General features: G+C 46.6%; 1 protein-coding gene across 2 annotated transcripts; it reads left to right on the top strand.

Annotated features, from left to right (window-relative positions):
* The first annotated feature begins 891 nt into the window (after positions 1-891).
* nr2f2 (nuclear receptor subfamily 2, group F, member 2) lies at positions 892-9,269 on the top strand. Of its 2 annotated transcripts, none has more exons than XM_086162727.1 (3): positions 892-2,535; positions 3,548-4,075; positions 6,263-9,269. In XM_086162727.1, the coding sequence occupies exons 1-3, from the start codon at positions 2,085-2,087 to the stop codon at positions 6,535-6,537; spliced, it is 1,254 nt and encodes a 417-aa protein (XP_086018853.1). In that variant the 5' UTR covers positions 892-2,084; the 3' UTR covers positions 6,538-9,269. The 2 variants fall into 2 exon arrangements, with proteins under 2 accessions (XP_086018853.1, XP_086018852.1); XM_086162726.1 differs by having other exon boundaries at positions 1,241-2,535; positions 3,530-4,075.
* The last annotated feature ends 5,367 nt before the right edge of the window (positions 9,270-14,636 follow it).

Below are 14,636 nucleotides of genomic sequence, written 5' to 3'. Positions count from 1 at the left end.
TGCTCCATCGTGGTTGTTTTATCACATTACTGATGTGATTGCCGTAACAAAGATAGACTTCACTCCCAAACATTGCAAACGGCGGAATATCTAACAGAGAGTGTTATTTCGGTGTTGTATTCACCTGGTGGCCGTATATGTTTGATACCGTGTGTGTGTGTGTGTTTGTACAGCCCCCCCACCCATCCAACTCCCCCCCCCTTGCGGCTCGATTTGATCTCATCCCGTGATGCTGACACGATCCGCTTTGCTCTTTACGCCCCGCGTTGAACGTTTTATTGTTTAAATACACCGTCGTGCTCATCCGGCGGGGTCGCGGGCGAGGGCAGGGGACCCCCCGGGATGAAGACGAGGGCGCCGTCGCCTCGCCGCAACCCTCGCTCCATGCGGAGAAGGTGCAAATCCATCTCGGGGAATATTTGTGTTTCAGTTTGTTCAACGCCAGCGTGGGGGGGTTGCACTGTAACGCGGCATGATGAAGCAAAGGTGATTTTATTATTTTTTTATTATTTTTGTTTTATTATTATTATTATGATTACAGGAATCGCAAACCCCTACCAGTGCAATCGGAGAGTCCGGGGCAAATCTGAGTTGCTAGAAATAATTCCCCTTTTCCGGAGAGAGAGAGAGAGAGAGAGAGAGAGAGAAAGGGGAGGAAAAAAAAAGAAAAGAAAAGAAAAAATCGTGTCTTTTTAGGACCAAGCGGCCCTCTCGACCTCCATGCTGGATCTGGCAAGGTACCAAGTAGCACAAGTGCCGACTAGCCAATGGGGTTGAGGGGGAAGTCCCTGAGCTCTGACCAGTCAAACACTCTCTCCTTCCTTATATGGCAGCCCATCTCCATGGTAACGTGTGCTAAGTTGCAGCAGTCGTGTCAAAGTTCACTATATAGAGAGCTCAGTGAGCTGATCAGAGAGAAAGCATTCTGCCAGCCGGGCTCCTACCAATCGCAAATCACTTCCTCACCTCCGCCTTTTTAACATATTTGATTACTTTGATTCTCCGCTCTTCTTTTACCTTCTATCGCGATTATTATTGTTATTTCTCGGCTGCACGGAGGAGCCTCGCAGGTTGTGATTTTTTCTTTTTTTTAATTTTATTCCTTTTTACCCCCCTCTTATTATTTTTTTTTTCCCAAAAAATTCTTCGCTGCTTTCTCTCTCTCTCTCTCTCTCTCTCTCTCACTCTCGCTTTGCGTGAGTGTGCGTGCATGCGTGTGCGTGTATGCGTGTGTGTGCGGGGGGGGTGGGAGAGTTGTCTTCATATTTCAAGCTCTCAAAACAGTGGCTTGAGCTGAGCGCTCGCTGGCGCTACCTCACAAGGAGGAACAGAAGAAGACGCCGGGTTTTCTCTCTCTCTCTCTCTCTCCCTCTCTCTCTCTCCTTTCCTCCTTTCTTTTTTTTTTTCTTAATGACCCAGTTGGTGATTTTCTCCGAGACTTGTGCTGGAACTTGATCGCGGCCGCAGAGAACCGTGGCTCGCCGGCGTGCGTCGCGTTTCCCCTCCTGTTTGTTTTTGTTTTTTGGAGGTCCTCCGTCGCGCCGCCGTACGAGCACGGTCTGCGCCCGACCTGCTCCGACGTTTTTTTTTTTCCCTTCCTTTTTTTTTTTTGTTTTTTTTTTCTTTCTTCCTTCTTTTTTTTTCTCTCCGAGCCCGCTGAATAGCCCATGCTACCTCGGTTGATTATTTCAATCTTCATCCCCACCTTTCCCGCCGATGGCTCCCCTGGATGGCTGACGGCTGCAGGCGCCCCTGGACTTGGCCTTTAAGCGCAAGGCAGCGACTCTGATCGCCGTTTTAGAAAAAGAGAGAGAGAGAGAGAGGGGAAAAAAGGTGCTTTCTCCACGTCTCCACGGCGATAAGTCGTTCCCCCCCCCCTCTCTTCCCCCCCCACCCCCCCACCCACCCTTCCACCCCTCTTCTTCTTTCCGGGAGATTCGGAGTTGGATCCAGCGCAGGCCAGATTTGACACTTGGCGCGTCCGGCTGTTGAGACGCCATCCACCGCGACACCCCAAAACGGCAGACGTGACAGAAGAAAAAGAAAGGGAAAAAAAAAAAGTTTCTTTACGTTGACTGATAGATATGGCAATGGTAGTGTGGAGAGGCTCCCAGGACGATGTGGCTGACACCCAAGGCGCCCTCTCCTCGCAGACCCAAGGAGGACTATCCCTTCCCGGCGCCCAGCCGGGCCAGTTGAATCTGACAGCGTCGCAGGTCGCGCCGCCGACCCCGCAGACGCCGGTGCAGGGACCCCCGAACAACGCGCAGTCCACGCCGACGAACCAGAGCACGCAGCAGTCGGAGAAACAGCCGCAGCACATCGAGTGCGTGGTGTGCGGGGACAAGTCGAGCGGCAAACACTACGGCCAGTTCACTTGCGAGGGCTGCAAGAGCTTCTTCAAGCGGAGCGTACGGCGGAACCTGACCTACACATGCCGGGCCAACCGGAACTGTCCGATCGACCAGCACCACCGCAATCAGTGTCAGTACTGCCGGCTGAAAAAATGCCTTAAAGTCGGCATGAGACGGGAAGGTATTCGGACTTTTGTTTTTTTTTATTATTCTATGTGTGTGTGTGTGTGTGTGTGTTTGCGGGGGCTCCGGAGCAACGTCTTTATGTCGCCCCCTCCGCCTCCGGCTCCGGCGCGGCTCGCCGTGAAGCCGCTGCCCGGCTGAGGCGAGCGGATGGCGGGCGGGACTCGGCTGGATCCTCCTTGTGTTTTAACCCCAAAAAAAAAAGAAAAAATTATGTGTATTTAGAGGGGTGAAAAAAAAACAGAAGAAACGCTATCCACCATCCTCCGCGTTTTTTTTTTCGCGCGATATACACACAAAGGTCCCACCGCCCCCTCCCCCGGTCGACGTCGGCTTCGCATCCCGGCGAAGCGTCGAGGCGAACCGGCGCGGAGGGGAGGAGGAAGCGGGCGGTGGGCGGCGGTGGAGCCGGGAGTCCGTTCAACCTCCCGGGGCTCAGATCATGGCGTGCACGGCACTCCATCCCATCATCGCCTTGTGTCTAAATATACCCTAAAAAAAAATAGAAAAAAAAAATCGGGACACCGGCGTGAATTGTGCAGACAAAGCCCCGGTGCTGCCCGGTGTGTGTGTGTATGTGTGTGTGTGTGTGTGTGTGCACCGAATATCAGTCGACGGGCTGGGTTAGAAAGGAAGGGAGATGAATGGCTGAGTGGGTTAAGGGTTAAACATGCGAGGTCTTCCTTTGCCCTCTTTGTGTGTGTGTGTGTGAGTGTGTGTGTGTGTGTGTGTGTCCCACACGCGCGCACACACACGCTCGGCTCATGTTGCTGTTGTTGAATAACATCATTCTGAAGACATGGCCGCCGCCGGACGCCGTTAAAAGTCGTCACTAGTGTTTCCACTGTAAACTGTCTATTCCAATCCCGGCGTGTGTGTGTGTGTTTGTGTGTGTGTGTGCGGGTGTCAACATGCTTGCTGTGCACGCGTGCGCGTCCCGCACGGCGCGGACGAATGTCGATTTTGCAGAATTCAGGCTTCAATATCTGTAGTTTCTCTTTTTACTGCAGCCGTGCAAAGGGGACGGGTGCCACCCACGCAGCCACACCACGGCCAGTTCGCCCTGACGAACGGGGACCCGCTCCACTGCCATTCCTACTTATCCGGATATATCTCTCTCCTGTTGAGAGCGGAGCCCTACCCCACGTCCCGCTATGGCAGCCAATGCATGCAACCCAACAACATCATGGGCATCGAGAACATTTGCGAACTCGCGGCGAGGATGCTCTTCAGCGCCGTGGAGTGGGCCAGGAATATTCCCTTCTTCCCGGACCTGCAGATCACCGACCAGGTGGCCCTGCTGAGGCTGACGTGGAGTGAGTTGTTTGTGCTCAACGCGGCGCAGTGCTCCATGCCCCTGCATGTGGCCCCCCTCCTGGCGGCGGCCGGCCTCCACGCCTCCCCCATGTCCGCGGACAGAGTGGTGGCCTTTATGGACCACATTAGGATCTTCCAGGAACAAGTGGAAAAGCTCAAGGCTTTGCACGTTGACTCTGCTGAATATAGCTGCTTAAAGGCAATTGTGCTCTTCACCACAGGTAAGACAATAGGCTGGCACACTCCAAGTGACACACACACACACACACACTGACAGCGGCAACGTTGACCTAAATATATTTGCACCGTCGTTTCTGGTTCGAAAATGTAAACGTGTGTTGCCTTCAGGGTCCACGGGTCTTTGCAGAGGGCCTCGGGATGATTTCAAACAATATATATATATATATATATAGAGAGAGAGAGATTTATGTCAAAAAAAAAAAAAAGCTGCTGATCAATCGGTTGATTTATTATTAGCAGGCGCTCGACGAGCCGTAGCCATGACTGCGCATGTTTGGCGTGGAGACGCACGCCAAATTAAAAGAAAAGAATAAATAAATTAAAAAAAAAAACGCAGACCGCTTCTAAACAATAGGAGTAATAAAGGAAATGCATCAACAATAACAGCCGTTAGCTTTATAAAATAAAACCTCCCTCTCCCCTTCAAAATAAAAGTAGGGACAAACGCGATGGCTGGCAGACGAATAGCTTCACTTTGATTCTGTTTTCCGCCATTTATCAATGTGTGTGTGCGTGTGTGTGTGCGTGTGTGTTTACACCCCACGTCTTGTTTGTAGAGAATGACAGATATAAATGATGCGGAGGGGGGCTTGGAGGGGGAGGGGAATAGAAGAGGAAGAAGAAAAAGAAAAAAAAAAAAAAGGGTGGTGGTAGTGGGGGGGACAAGCTTAATGTCCCATTTGCACACACACACACACACACACACACACACACATACTTTAGATAAAGCCTAGATTTTCACGTCCCCCCCTTCATTTCCGTGGACAGACACGGCCGTGGGGAGGCTGTTGCAAAATGTCGGTGCAGATGCAGGACTTAAAACGTGTGACGTGGATCCCTGTCATGCTCTTTCACCCCTCCACCCCATCCCCCTATCCCTCCGACCCCCCCCCCCGACCCCCCAACACACACACACACACACACACACACACACACTTCCATCCCCACGAATATTTACCGGGAAGCTGCCGGGCGACTCGGGGTGTTCTGGAGCGGCTCCAGAGCCGGGAGGGGTCACGACCCCGAAACATCCCCGGCCGTTTTGGTAACGTTACCTCTGAGGGAGAGACCGAGAGGGAGGAAGAAGAGGAGGAGGAGGAGGAGGAAAAGAAAAGATCTGCAAAAGTTTCTCATATGGGACAAACCCGCTCGCGTCCATTGTTTGACCACCCCGGGTTTCTCCTTTTAAATCCACATTTTTGATATTGAAAAGTCGGTGGATCCCGGGCCGCTAAAGTTCACACCTGCAGGCCGGGAGTGACGCGCCTGATGTCATCACGCAGGAACTTTTACAAACTTAACCAGTGCGCGTTACAAAGCGTTTTTCCTTTTATTTCTTTTATTTCTTTTTTTTTTTTTTTTTTCTTTTTTTGGCACATCATCAGCGGCCGCCCACACGCAGCAGCAGATAGTGATTAGGCGTCTCTGATGGTTTACAATGACAGCAGCTCCGTAGGCTATGGGGCCTTCCTCCTCCTCCTCCTCCTCTTCTTCTTCTCCTTTTTCTTCCTCTTCTCCCCCCCACCTTAAATCCCTGCTCACTAGCTCACTAAAGGTCAGTAGGTCTCCCCCGTTCTCCCCTCCTCCTCCTTCTCGTCCTCCTCATCTCCCCCCTTCACTCTGACTGCGGGAGAAGGAAAGACAGGCTCGTCTAACAACACTGTCTTCCCCCGTGGATGCATTTAATTATTCTCTTCCGTTTCAAGCGACGTCACCCGCAGTAATAATAATAATAATAATTATAATAACGATGAAAATAATAATATTAAAAATAATAAATAACGGTGACAAAACAGGTGCGCGTTTTCACCTGCTTGGCAAATCCGAGGGGGGAAAGAAAAAAAAAAAGATCGCAAGCGTGTTGCGGCCGCAACCCGGATGTGTTTGTGGCCGTATCATTGTTGTTTACGTTATCGCAGGTTATTAAAATAAAACGAGGAAAAATACAGTGGATTTAGAATGATCACATATATATATATACTTTCCGCCAGTATCTCACTTCTGTGGTTCTAAAATAATAATATTTAAAAGAAAGAAAAAAAAAGTCTCCTGGTGAGAGGAACACTTTAGGTTACACTTTATTAATGTTTATTTGCTTTCCCCCTCCTCCCCTTCCTCCTCCTCCTCCTCCTCCTCCTCCTCCTCCTCCTCCTCCTCCTCCCTCTCAGATGCTTGTGGCCTCTCAGATGTGGCCCATGTGGAAAGTTTGCAGGAGAAGTCCCAGTGCGCCCTGGAGGAGTATGTCCGGAGCCAGTATCCCAACCAGCCCACACGGTTCGGGAAGTTGTTGCTCCGCTTGCCTTCCCTCCGCACAGTCTCTTCCTCGGTCATTGAACAGTTATTTTTCGTCCGATTGGTAGGTAAAACCCCCATCGAAACTCTCATCAGGGATATGTTGCTGTCCGGGAGCAGTTTTAACTGGCCTTACATGTCAATTCAGTAAAAAGCAAGACGGAGACGAACAAACAAAAGGTGGGGTTGGGGGGGTTGGAGGGGTGAGTGGCGGCGGCGGTGGTGCCGAGGAGGAAAAGGGGGCGGGGGGGTCTGCGAGACTACAATGATTATAGCTGCTTTTGTGGAAGGAATAAAAAAAAAAAAAAAAAAAAAAGAAGAAGCAACCGGCTGTTACACGGGGCTGGCTTTCATGAAGAGAGACATTGACGTAAATGACTGTGAATCCCCCCCCCCACAACCACACACACACACACACACACACATATATACACACACACACACACACTTCTCCGACTGAAAAAAAAAAAAAAGAAAAATTGAGACATCCAGTGAACTTTCAAAATGGCAGATCCACGCTCCCAGCGTTCACGCAGGACAACCTGCTTCGGTCCACCTTTTTGCTTTTTTTTTTTTTTTTTTTTTTTAAATGAAAGAAGGTGGGGGGGGGTGAAAGGGATTTCATTCGTCCTCACGAGGAAACTTTAAGTATTAAGTGCATTTAAAAATGATTTTGGGAAAAATGGAAAAAAAAAATGGAGAAAGGGAAAATGCAAAAACGTGAATTATTTTCTTTTTATTTTTTTGTTCTTTTCTCCAATGACTTTGTCCTGTGTCCCATGTATAGCTGTGTTTTGTACTTTCTTTGTTCCTCATTTCTGGTTCCAAACCGGGCCTGTGTGATTTTTCTGTAGTACAGGTGGTGTTCTTTTCTAAGACGAGCGATTTATTTTGAGAAGGTGAAATACTGTACAAAAGTTTTAAAAATGGAAAAAAAAAAAAAAGTTCTACAAAGAATTAAAACCACAGCAATAGAAGTTATAGACTTATAATCTAGGCTTAATGCTGCAAGCGCACTTATGTTCTTAGGACGACCAACACCATCTGGGGAGAAAAAAGGGGATGTTTTCTTTTTTTTTTTCTTTTTTTTTTTTTTTTTTGAGTTCACGTTCAACTTAACGACCCGGCAGAAATATTTCCTCCTTATTAATATGAGGTTACTTTTTATTTTCCACCAGTGTTTTTGACTAAAAGCCTCGTAAAGCCCTGTCTAAAATAAAGAATCGTAGATTACGCCGCTCGCAGACACAGGAGTCGACACCATTCCCAATTATAAGGCGGACAGCTCGCCCCCCCACCCCCCCCCCCGTTCGGTATAGAATATTATTACCATGGTTACCATTTATAAAAAAAAAGACAAAACAAAGCAAAAAAAAAAAAAAACCCCATGAGCTTCCCGAGACCCGCTCTTGATTGAGATATTTAACACGAGCCGCTCCAAATGCGCCATTTCGTGCATTGAAGGATTCTCAGTTAAAACTGCACTGCGAGCGTTTTTTTTATAAGAGAGGTCAAGGGTCACAGGAGTTCTGAGCCTGGCCGGCATTAGTGTTTAATAGCAGTATTATTACTAAAGCATCCCTGAAAACGTCACCCTTTATACACTTCAAGCATCAAGTGCCTGACAAGCATGATGTGACTTGTTGTCAGAGTCGGCCTGCAACGTTTTTGGGGGGGGAACACGATTTAACGGAAAAAAAAAAAAAATTGACAAACTTCAGTCGTGTATTTCACTTGAAAAAAAAAAAAAACAAAACAAAAAAAAAAAAAAAACCTATTAGAGGCAGTATTCTTGTAAATATAGGTCAAGTTATTTCAATGACTTTTTTCTTTTATACAAGGTATATGTGATTAAGAAAAATCTGTGGTTGCCATTTCTTTTTCTCCTCTCAGTAATACAGACGTCTTCAAAATTGAGTGGCAGACTTAGCTAGTAGCACTGAAAGTTCTGTTTTTAATGTATATACATATTACTACAAATGTTTTCTTTTTTTTTCATGTATATTTAGACTGTGAATGCATGGCCACAGGTCGCTAACCTATTTTACCTTTGATATATAAATGTAAATGTTTTTTCTCTCTTTTTTTTGACTGTATAGATATAATCTGTGCATTCAGTACACTAGCCCTTGTATTTAAAGAAACAAACACAAAAAAAGAAGAAGAAAAGAATTGTTCATCATTAGGCTTAGACTTAAAAAACAGGGTGAGCAGGTTTTGGGAAGAAGGAAGGAAAAAAAAAGGAGTTGATATTTTAACGTTAGTGTTATTTCGCTCCTTTTTGGTCTTTGACAGGTGCGGTGTTGTGTGTGTTGTGTGTGTGTGTGTGTGTGTGTGTGCGTGTGTGTGTGTGTGTGTGTGTATGCATGTGTGTGTGTGTGTTTGTGTGTGTGGAAGCTAGCGATTTTGTCCTTGTTTTGAGGCTTTTCTTCAACACACACACACACACACACACACACACACACACACACACACACACACACAGAGGGAGACAAAAAAAACAGCATGTTGTGTTTGAATTAAAAGGGATCACAGACTGAACACTGATCTTTGGCTGTTCGGAGCCACACATGGACCAGAGAATGATACATGATTGTAATTATGAACAGTTTAAACTGACCCACGTTTTTATATAAATATATAAAAATATATGACTGCAGGGTATTGATAACGTATAGATACTTTTTTTATGACCATGATTATTATTATTATTATTATCATTATTATTATTATTATTATTAATAATTGCAAGTGATATATGTGAGTGTGTGTGAAAGTTTATAGTTGAACACATTTCTTGTTTGTTTGTGTTAGCTTATTGTAAACAAGCATTCTGCTGTAAATTTGTTCTTGGTATTAAATTATAATTTATGAATTTGAAAACGCACGTTTTTCATGCTTGTTTTCTTTTTTTCGGTTTGTTTTCTGACCCTCCACCCACCCCGGACCCACCCAACCCCACCAGCCCTTTTAAAAACATATGAACTTGTCCGTGCATGTTGGCGTACGAGGTGTGTGTGGTCGGCTCGAGACGGGACGGTGGGTGGGTTTTGGGGAGAAAGGGTGCGTGTGGTGGCAGGGTGGGGGTCAATTTGCTGTGACAGGATGTTTTCCTCCACCCCCCCAAAAAAAAGAGACTGATTAATGAATTGCAAAATAATTAATCAATCACCAAACAGGCTCATTCAATGCTTCGTGCCCCCCCCAGTCCTCCCTCTATATCTCTACTGTCTTTCTGAGCTCAATCCAGTGTGTGTAAGGCTCAATGGTGTGTGTGTGTGTGTGTGTGTGTGTGTGTGTTCAACATTAAGAATCACATGGAACTTTTTAAACAGAAATAATTAATTCATGTAATTATATGAAATAGAATCCAGATAATTGGAGTTAGTAAACGCACCTGGAGGATATAAACAACACTGGCTGGTCTTATGCTTTAAATGCCACTTGTGTGTTTTGTTTTTTATTTTTATTTTTGAAAGAAAATTATTTTTATTTCCCTGATTCTTTGTTTGACCTGCGATGGTTTGTTCATTTTTGTACCGGTGGGAAAATATTTGGAATTCTGCGTGATGGATTTATAAGAAAACTCCCAATCAGTTTCCCAGGCGTGATATTGTGATGCTGTAAACCTTTGGCCTATCAGTAATTATTAGTGTTGGCTTAGCCGGGAGGCAGGCCGGAAATAGATTTAGCTTGTTGTTTAGAGGCTTAATCGGGATGCTAACCAGGCTAACTTCACCTCGCTGCTGTGTGTGCACGTCTGCATGTATGTGTGTGTGCGCTGATACTAATGAAAATGAACGATTACGACGCTGAAAGCTGTTATTTACCCACACGGTGATGCGTTCACTGACTCTTCTGATCAAACTGTCCGCGTCACACCGGGGGTCACCGGGAGTCCCGTATAGTTAAATCAAGGTGGACAGCAGCGCACACACACACAATTACACACATACACACATACACACATGCACACACACCGGGGGAGTGTGATCTCACCGTATCAAGACTTTACGTTAATCTTAACCACCTTCACACATACACTCTTCGTCTCACACACACACACACATGCTCACACACGTTAATGCACGCCCTAAAAGACGGCAAATTACGCGCGGGAATCGCTTCGGATTTGGCGGATGTTGACGGCGGAGCGCGGTGATTCCAGCTGACAGAGCGTGATGTGCACGCCGGACTCCGTAATGTGCACCTCTGCTCATTTATTAGCGTCGTGCAAAAAAACTAATGAGGTGTAACCCGCTGCAACGTCACTCTTATTTACGTCCGTGTGACGTGGGAACTTTTTTGACACGCTGCTCGCGAACCGCGGCACCCGAGGCGACTGTGTGTGTGTATGTGCGCGTGTGTGTGTGTGTTTGCACTGAAGCTGAGAACTTATTTCGCGGCTCACGGGCTATTAGAGGGGACTATTTGTTTAATAAGATGAGGATATGGTTTGTACGCCCCCATTACTCCCCCCTGTCTTCCGCTCATGTCTGCAGACGGACGCAGTCAGACAGGGAACACACACATTTGTGCGCTTTGGCGCAATTTATCAGTAAATCAAATTTTATCAAGAAGCCCTTTCGCTGAGTTCCATACAATTATTATTATTGTTGTTATTATTATTATTAGGAGTCGACGCACCTGCAGAGACTTATGGTTAATTTGTTTTCTAACTTAAATTTAACAAACTTGTGATTGAGCTAGATTTAAAAAAAAAACTCACATAATTTATCCTCGCTTTTCTTTCTCATGACTGCATTTTTTTCCCAAATTCCATTTTTTTTATTTTTTTTACGACCGTTCTGTTTATACGCCGGGTCAGTCTCCATGCACCGATTTCCGGCCGCACTATATGTGCAAAGGGCGCGTTGCTTTCCGGCCATAAATGTAAGAAAATTGTGCCATCTACCCGCGATATATGGAACTGTAGCTTCCCAGGACCTCGGAGACCTCGGCTTCCCCTTTCAGCACAAAAGGGAGAGAGCGGGCACACACACACACACACACACACACACATGCAGGCGCCTCGGCGCACGTTGGCGACAGCAGCTGCCGGCTGCTATTAGGCTCCAACTTTACAAGTAATGCGTGTTTTATAAGCACCTGTCAAGCACTATGTATCCCTCCGCGTGTCGTCTGGCGTAAAGAGGAATGCAATGCGGGGGTCGTTTCTGGGCCCGGAAGTGATTTTGGACTGACTTTTAAAAAAAAAAAAAAAAGGAAACCAACAGTAACGTGAATTGGGGATATAGAAAAATCAAAACAAAACAGAAAAAGTGGGGTGAGATAAATGTAAAGAGTTGATGTCATCACGTCATGTGGTTTTAATATAACGCTTTACGCTGGTTATCTTGGTTTGGTCCGCGGCTGCGCACTTTGAAAAACTCTCCGGAGGGCCCAGGTATGACAACGACCATGTATTCTGCGTTCTCCCCCCCCCTCCACCACCACCACCCATCTCAAAACCCACACAACCCCCCTTGTCCTTCGTGGAATTTTTTAATCTGCGCCACAAACGAGGAGTAGAAATGAAGGGGAGGGGGTGGTGGTGGTGGTGGAGGAAGAAGGACCCATCAACACCAGCATGGCAAAGTTCATTTGGGGGAAGGACAGTTGCCAGACTTTCAAAAGGGGCGCAGCGCTTTGTGGCCACATAAATGGGGACAGATAAAGACAACTGCACTGGACCGGGTTGGTGGGGGTGTCGGGGTGCAGGGGAGGGGAGGGGAGGGGGTTCCCCCCCCCCCCCAACCATCCCTCATTTTGAGGAAAAAAAAAAAAAAAAAGGTAGTAGTTTTCTGTCCATTGAGACGCGCTTGTAGTGAGGCCGTGGCGCAGCCGCGCTCCGGAAACCCGCAGGGCCGAATAAATCAAATCACAATGCCACTTTAAAAAAAAAAATAAAAAAATGATGAAACAAATTAAATATCCGAAAAAAAAAACAAAACGCATTTGATCTCCGAAGATGAGCTGCGGGTGGGAATTTAATACCAGTGCGTTATTTACACCAAAAAAATGGCGCAGAACCTTTAGAAAAAGACGCAGTTTGAATTGTCTCAATGAGCGCAGGAGGAGGAGAGACGATGAAGAGACAGCAAACACTCTCCTGGATATCATGACCACCCCCACCCGAAAAAGAAAGGAAAAAAAAACCCTAACGCATTATTTCATCACAACTACTCCTTAGGTATTGATCGATCCGGGCCTACATCTGGTATCGATTACTTACTTGGGCTACATAGATACTTTATTAGCTGCGCCACGGAGGGTTGTCACTCTTCCACGGGTCATATTTGGACTCGTCACCCCGTGGGGGTGGGGGTGGGGGTGGGTAAGAGAGCTTCTATTTATCTGTTTATTTTTTTGTAAGAGCAGTGAAGGATGGTGGGTGGGTGTGGATCATATCACACCGTTTAATATCACCTACTAATATCTTGTGAGGCCCCCCGCTACCCCACTCACCCGTCAGGCGTGGGGCCCCTTTGCGGCGACCCCTCCACAGCCGAAACACACGCACGGGAGTCGAGAGATCACGCGTGTGCATGTGTATGGATGTATGTATTTATGTATGTATGTATGTATGTATGCATGTATATATGTATGTATTCATGTGTGTATGTACGTGTGTGTGCGCAATACATAGTTTGAGGGTGGTTAGTATCGGCGATGATTAGATTAGAAAATGTGAAATTAACTTGTTGTTGTTTAAAGGTTATTTTTTATTTTTATTTGTTATTACCCGGATTATTTGAGCTACTTTTTAATTGTCGTTAAAAACGACTAACTATTTTGGGGTGTTTTTCTGTTCTGTTTAAATTATGTATTTACAAAAAATGCTCTTTCAGGATGATGGTGTGTGTGTGTGTGTGTGTGTATGTATGTGTGTGTGTGTGTGTGTGTGTATGTATGTGTGTGAAACTTCTAGCGTGCACTTGGCAAAAGTGTGAAATGAATTTGGCTTAATTCCGCTCGATGCTGCTGGTGGACTCAAGTTGCTTTAACAATAAAATTCACACCCCGGGCGTTATTCTGCCGTCCATTCCTTATCACCGTGCACCCCCCCCTCACACACACACACACACACACACGCACACACACTTTACCCCAATAACACACCCAGCAGTCATCGTGCGATTTTACTCTACAGGTGAAAAAAAATATTCCGGGGTTTAATATTAGATATACAACCAGAACGATTATATATATTTTATATCTATTAATTTATATTAAAAAATCAACTAAAAAAAGAAAAACTCCTTATGAGGTTATCTAGATTTTTCTTTAAAATCCTCTATTGTGGGGTCTGCATGCTGGAGAACACGTAAACGCAACACGTTCAGTTTTAAACGTCGCCTGCAAAACCGAGCTTGTTTGTTTTTTTTTTTTTTGGGGGGGGGGTTACCGGGGACCCTCCGGTCTCTAACCGGACGGAGCAAGAAAAGCCGGCTGCTCTTTTCAAACGCACAGTCGGGTGGAGGTCGGACATGTGCGCCCCTAAACACACCAGCATAATCATAATAATAATGTTAATAATAATAATAATAATGATGATAATAATAATGATAATAATAGTCTGCAGGAAGCCTTGTGTTTGGATGCGTTCATTTTCCCCATCAGTGTTTCTTTCCCACCTCAATTTGCAGCAGCGGTCATAATATTGAAGACCTCCACCCCCCATCACCCCCCCAGGACCCCCCTCCCCTCGTCGGGGACCCACATCTGACATTTCCCTGTTCCTTGAACGGGATTCCGTGGCCGCACTGTCTGCGGACACACACACACACACACACACACACGGTGAAAGATCATCCCTCCAGTGAGTTGGATTGTCCTCTCCTTCTTCTTCTGGTTCTTGAAAGAGGGGGATCTCCGTCGGTGGGAATATTTTTTTACGCGCAGCTCTGAAGATTGTAATTCATGACAGAGAAATGACGGTGCCTCTTAGGCGGCCCGGAGGGCGCGATTCCCCTTTTTCCCTGCAACCCCCCCCCCCCTCAAACCCACCCCTCCTCCATCCATCCCTCCTTGCAAGACCCTCATCTGCACCCCACCCCTCTCCCCCCCCTGCACTAATAAACAACGGTAACATGGAGCCGTGCTCGCCCGAAGACCCCGGCGTGCACGGCGGTGCAGAGCCTAAGAAAACCGGAACCGGCTCCTGCAGCCGGAGGGGAAACGTTGTGCGCAGGAGTTGCAGCGCGTCGCAGCTAGATGGCGCTGTTTTGCACGTTTAACCTCCGCCGT

The sequence above is a fragment of the Fistularia commersonii genome, chromosome 17 (genome assembly GCF_037954325.1).
Source record: "Fistularia commersonii isolate RoL2024-O1a breed Wild chromosome 17, RoL_Fcom_v1.0, whole genome shotgun sequence".
Classification (NCBI taxonomy): domain Eukaryota; kingdom Metazoa; phylum Chordata; class Actinopteri; order Syngnathiformes; family Fistulariidae; genus Fistularia; species Fistularia commersonii.
This window is presented reverse-complemented; position numbering and strand designations above follow the sequence as displayed.

Excerpts from the sequence above, each read along its gene's own strand:
- nr2f2 (XM_086162726.1), top strand. The coding sequence starts at position 2,085 with ATGGCAATGGTAGTGTGGAGAGGCTCCCAGGACGATGTGGCTGACACC. Across the intron at positions 2,536-3,529 it reads AGTCGGCATGAGACGGGAAG|TTTCTCTTTTTACTGCAGCC; the intron begins GTATTCGGACTT and ends CAATATCTGTAG. Across the intron at positions 4,076-6,262 it reads AATTGTGCTCTTCACCACAG|ATGCTTGTGGCCTCTCAGAT; the intron begins GTAAGACAATAG and ends CCTCCCTCTCAG.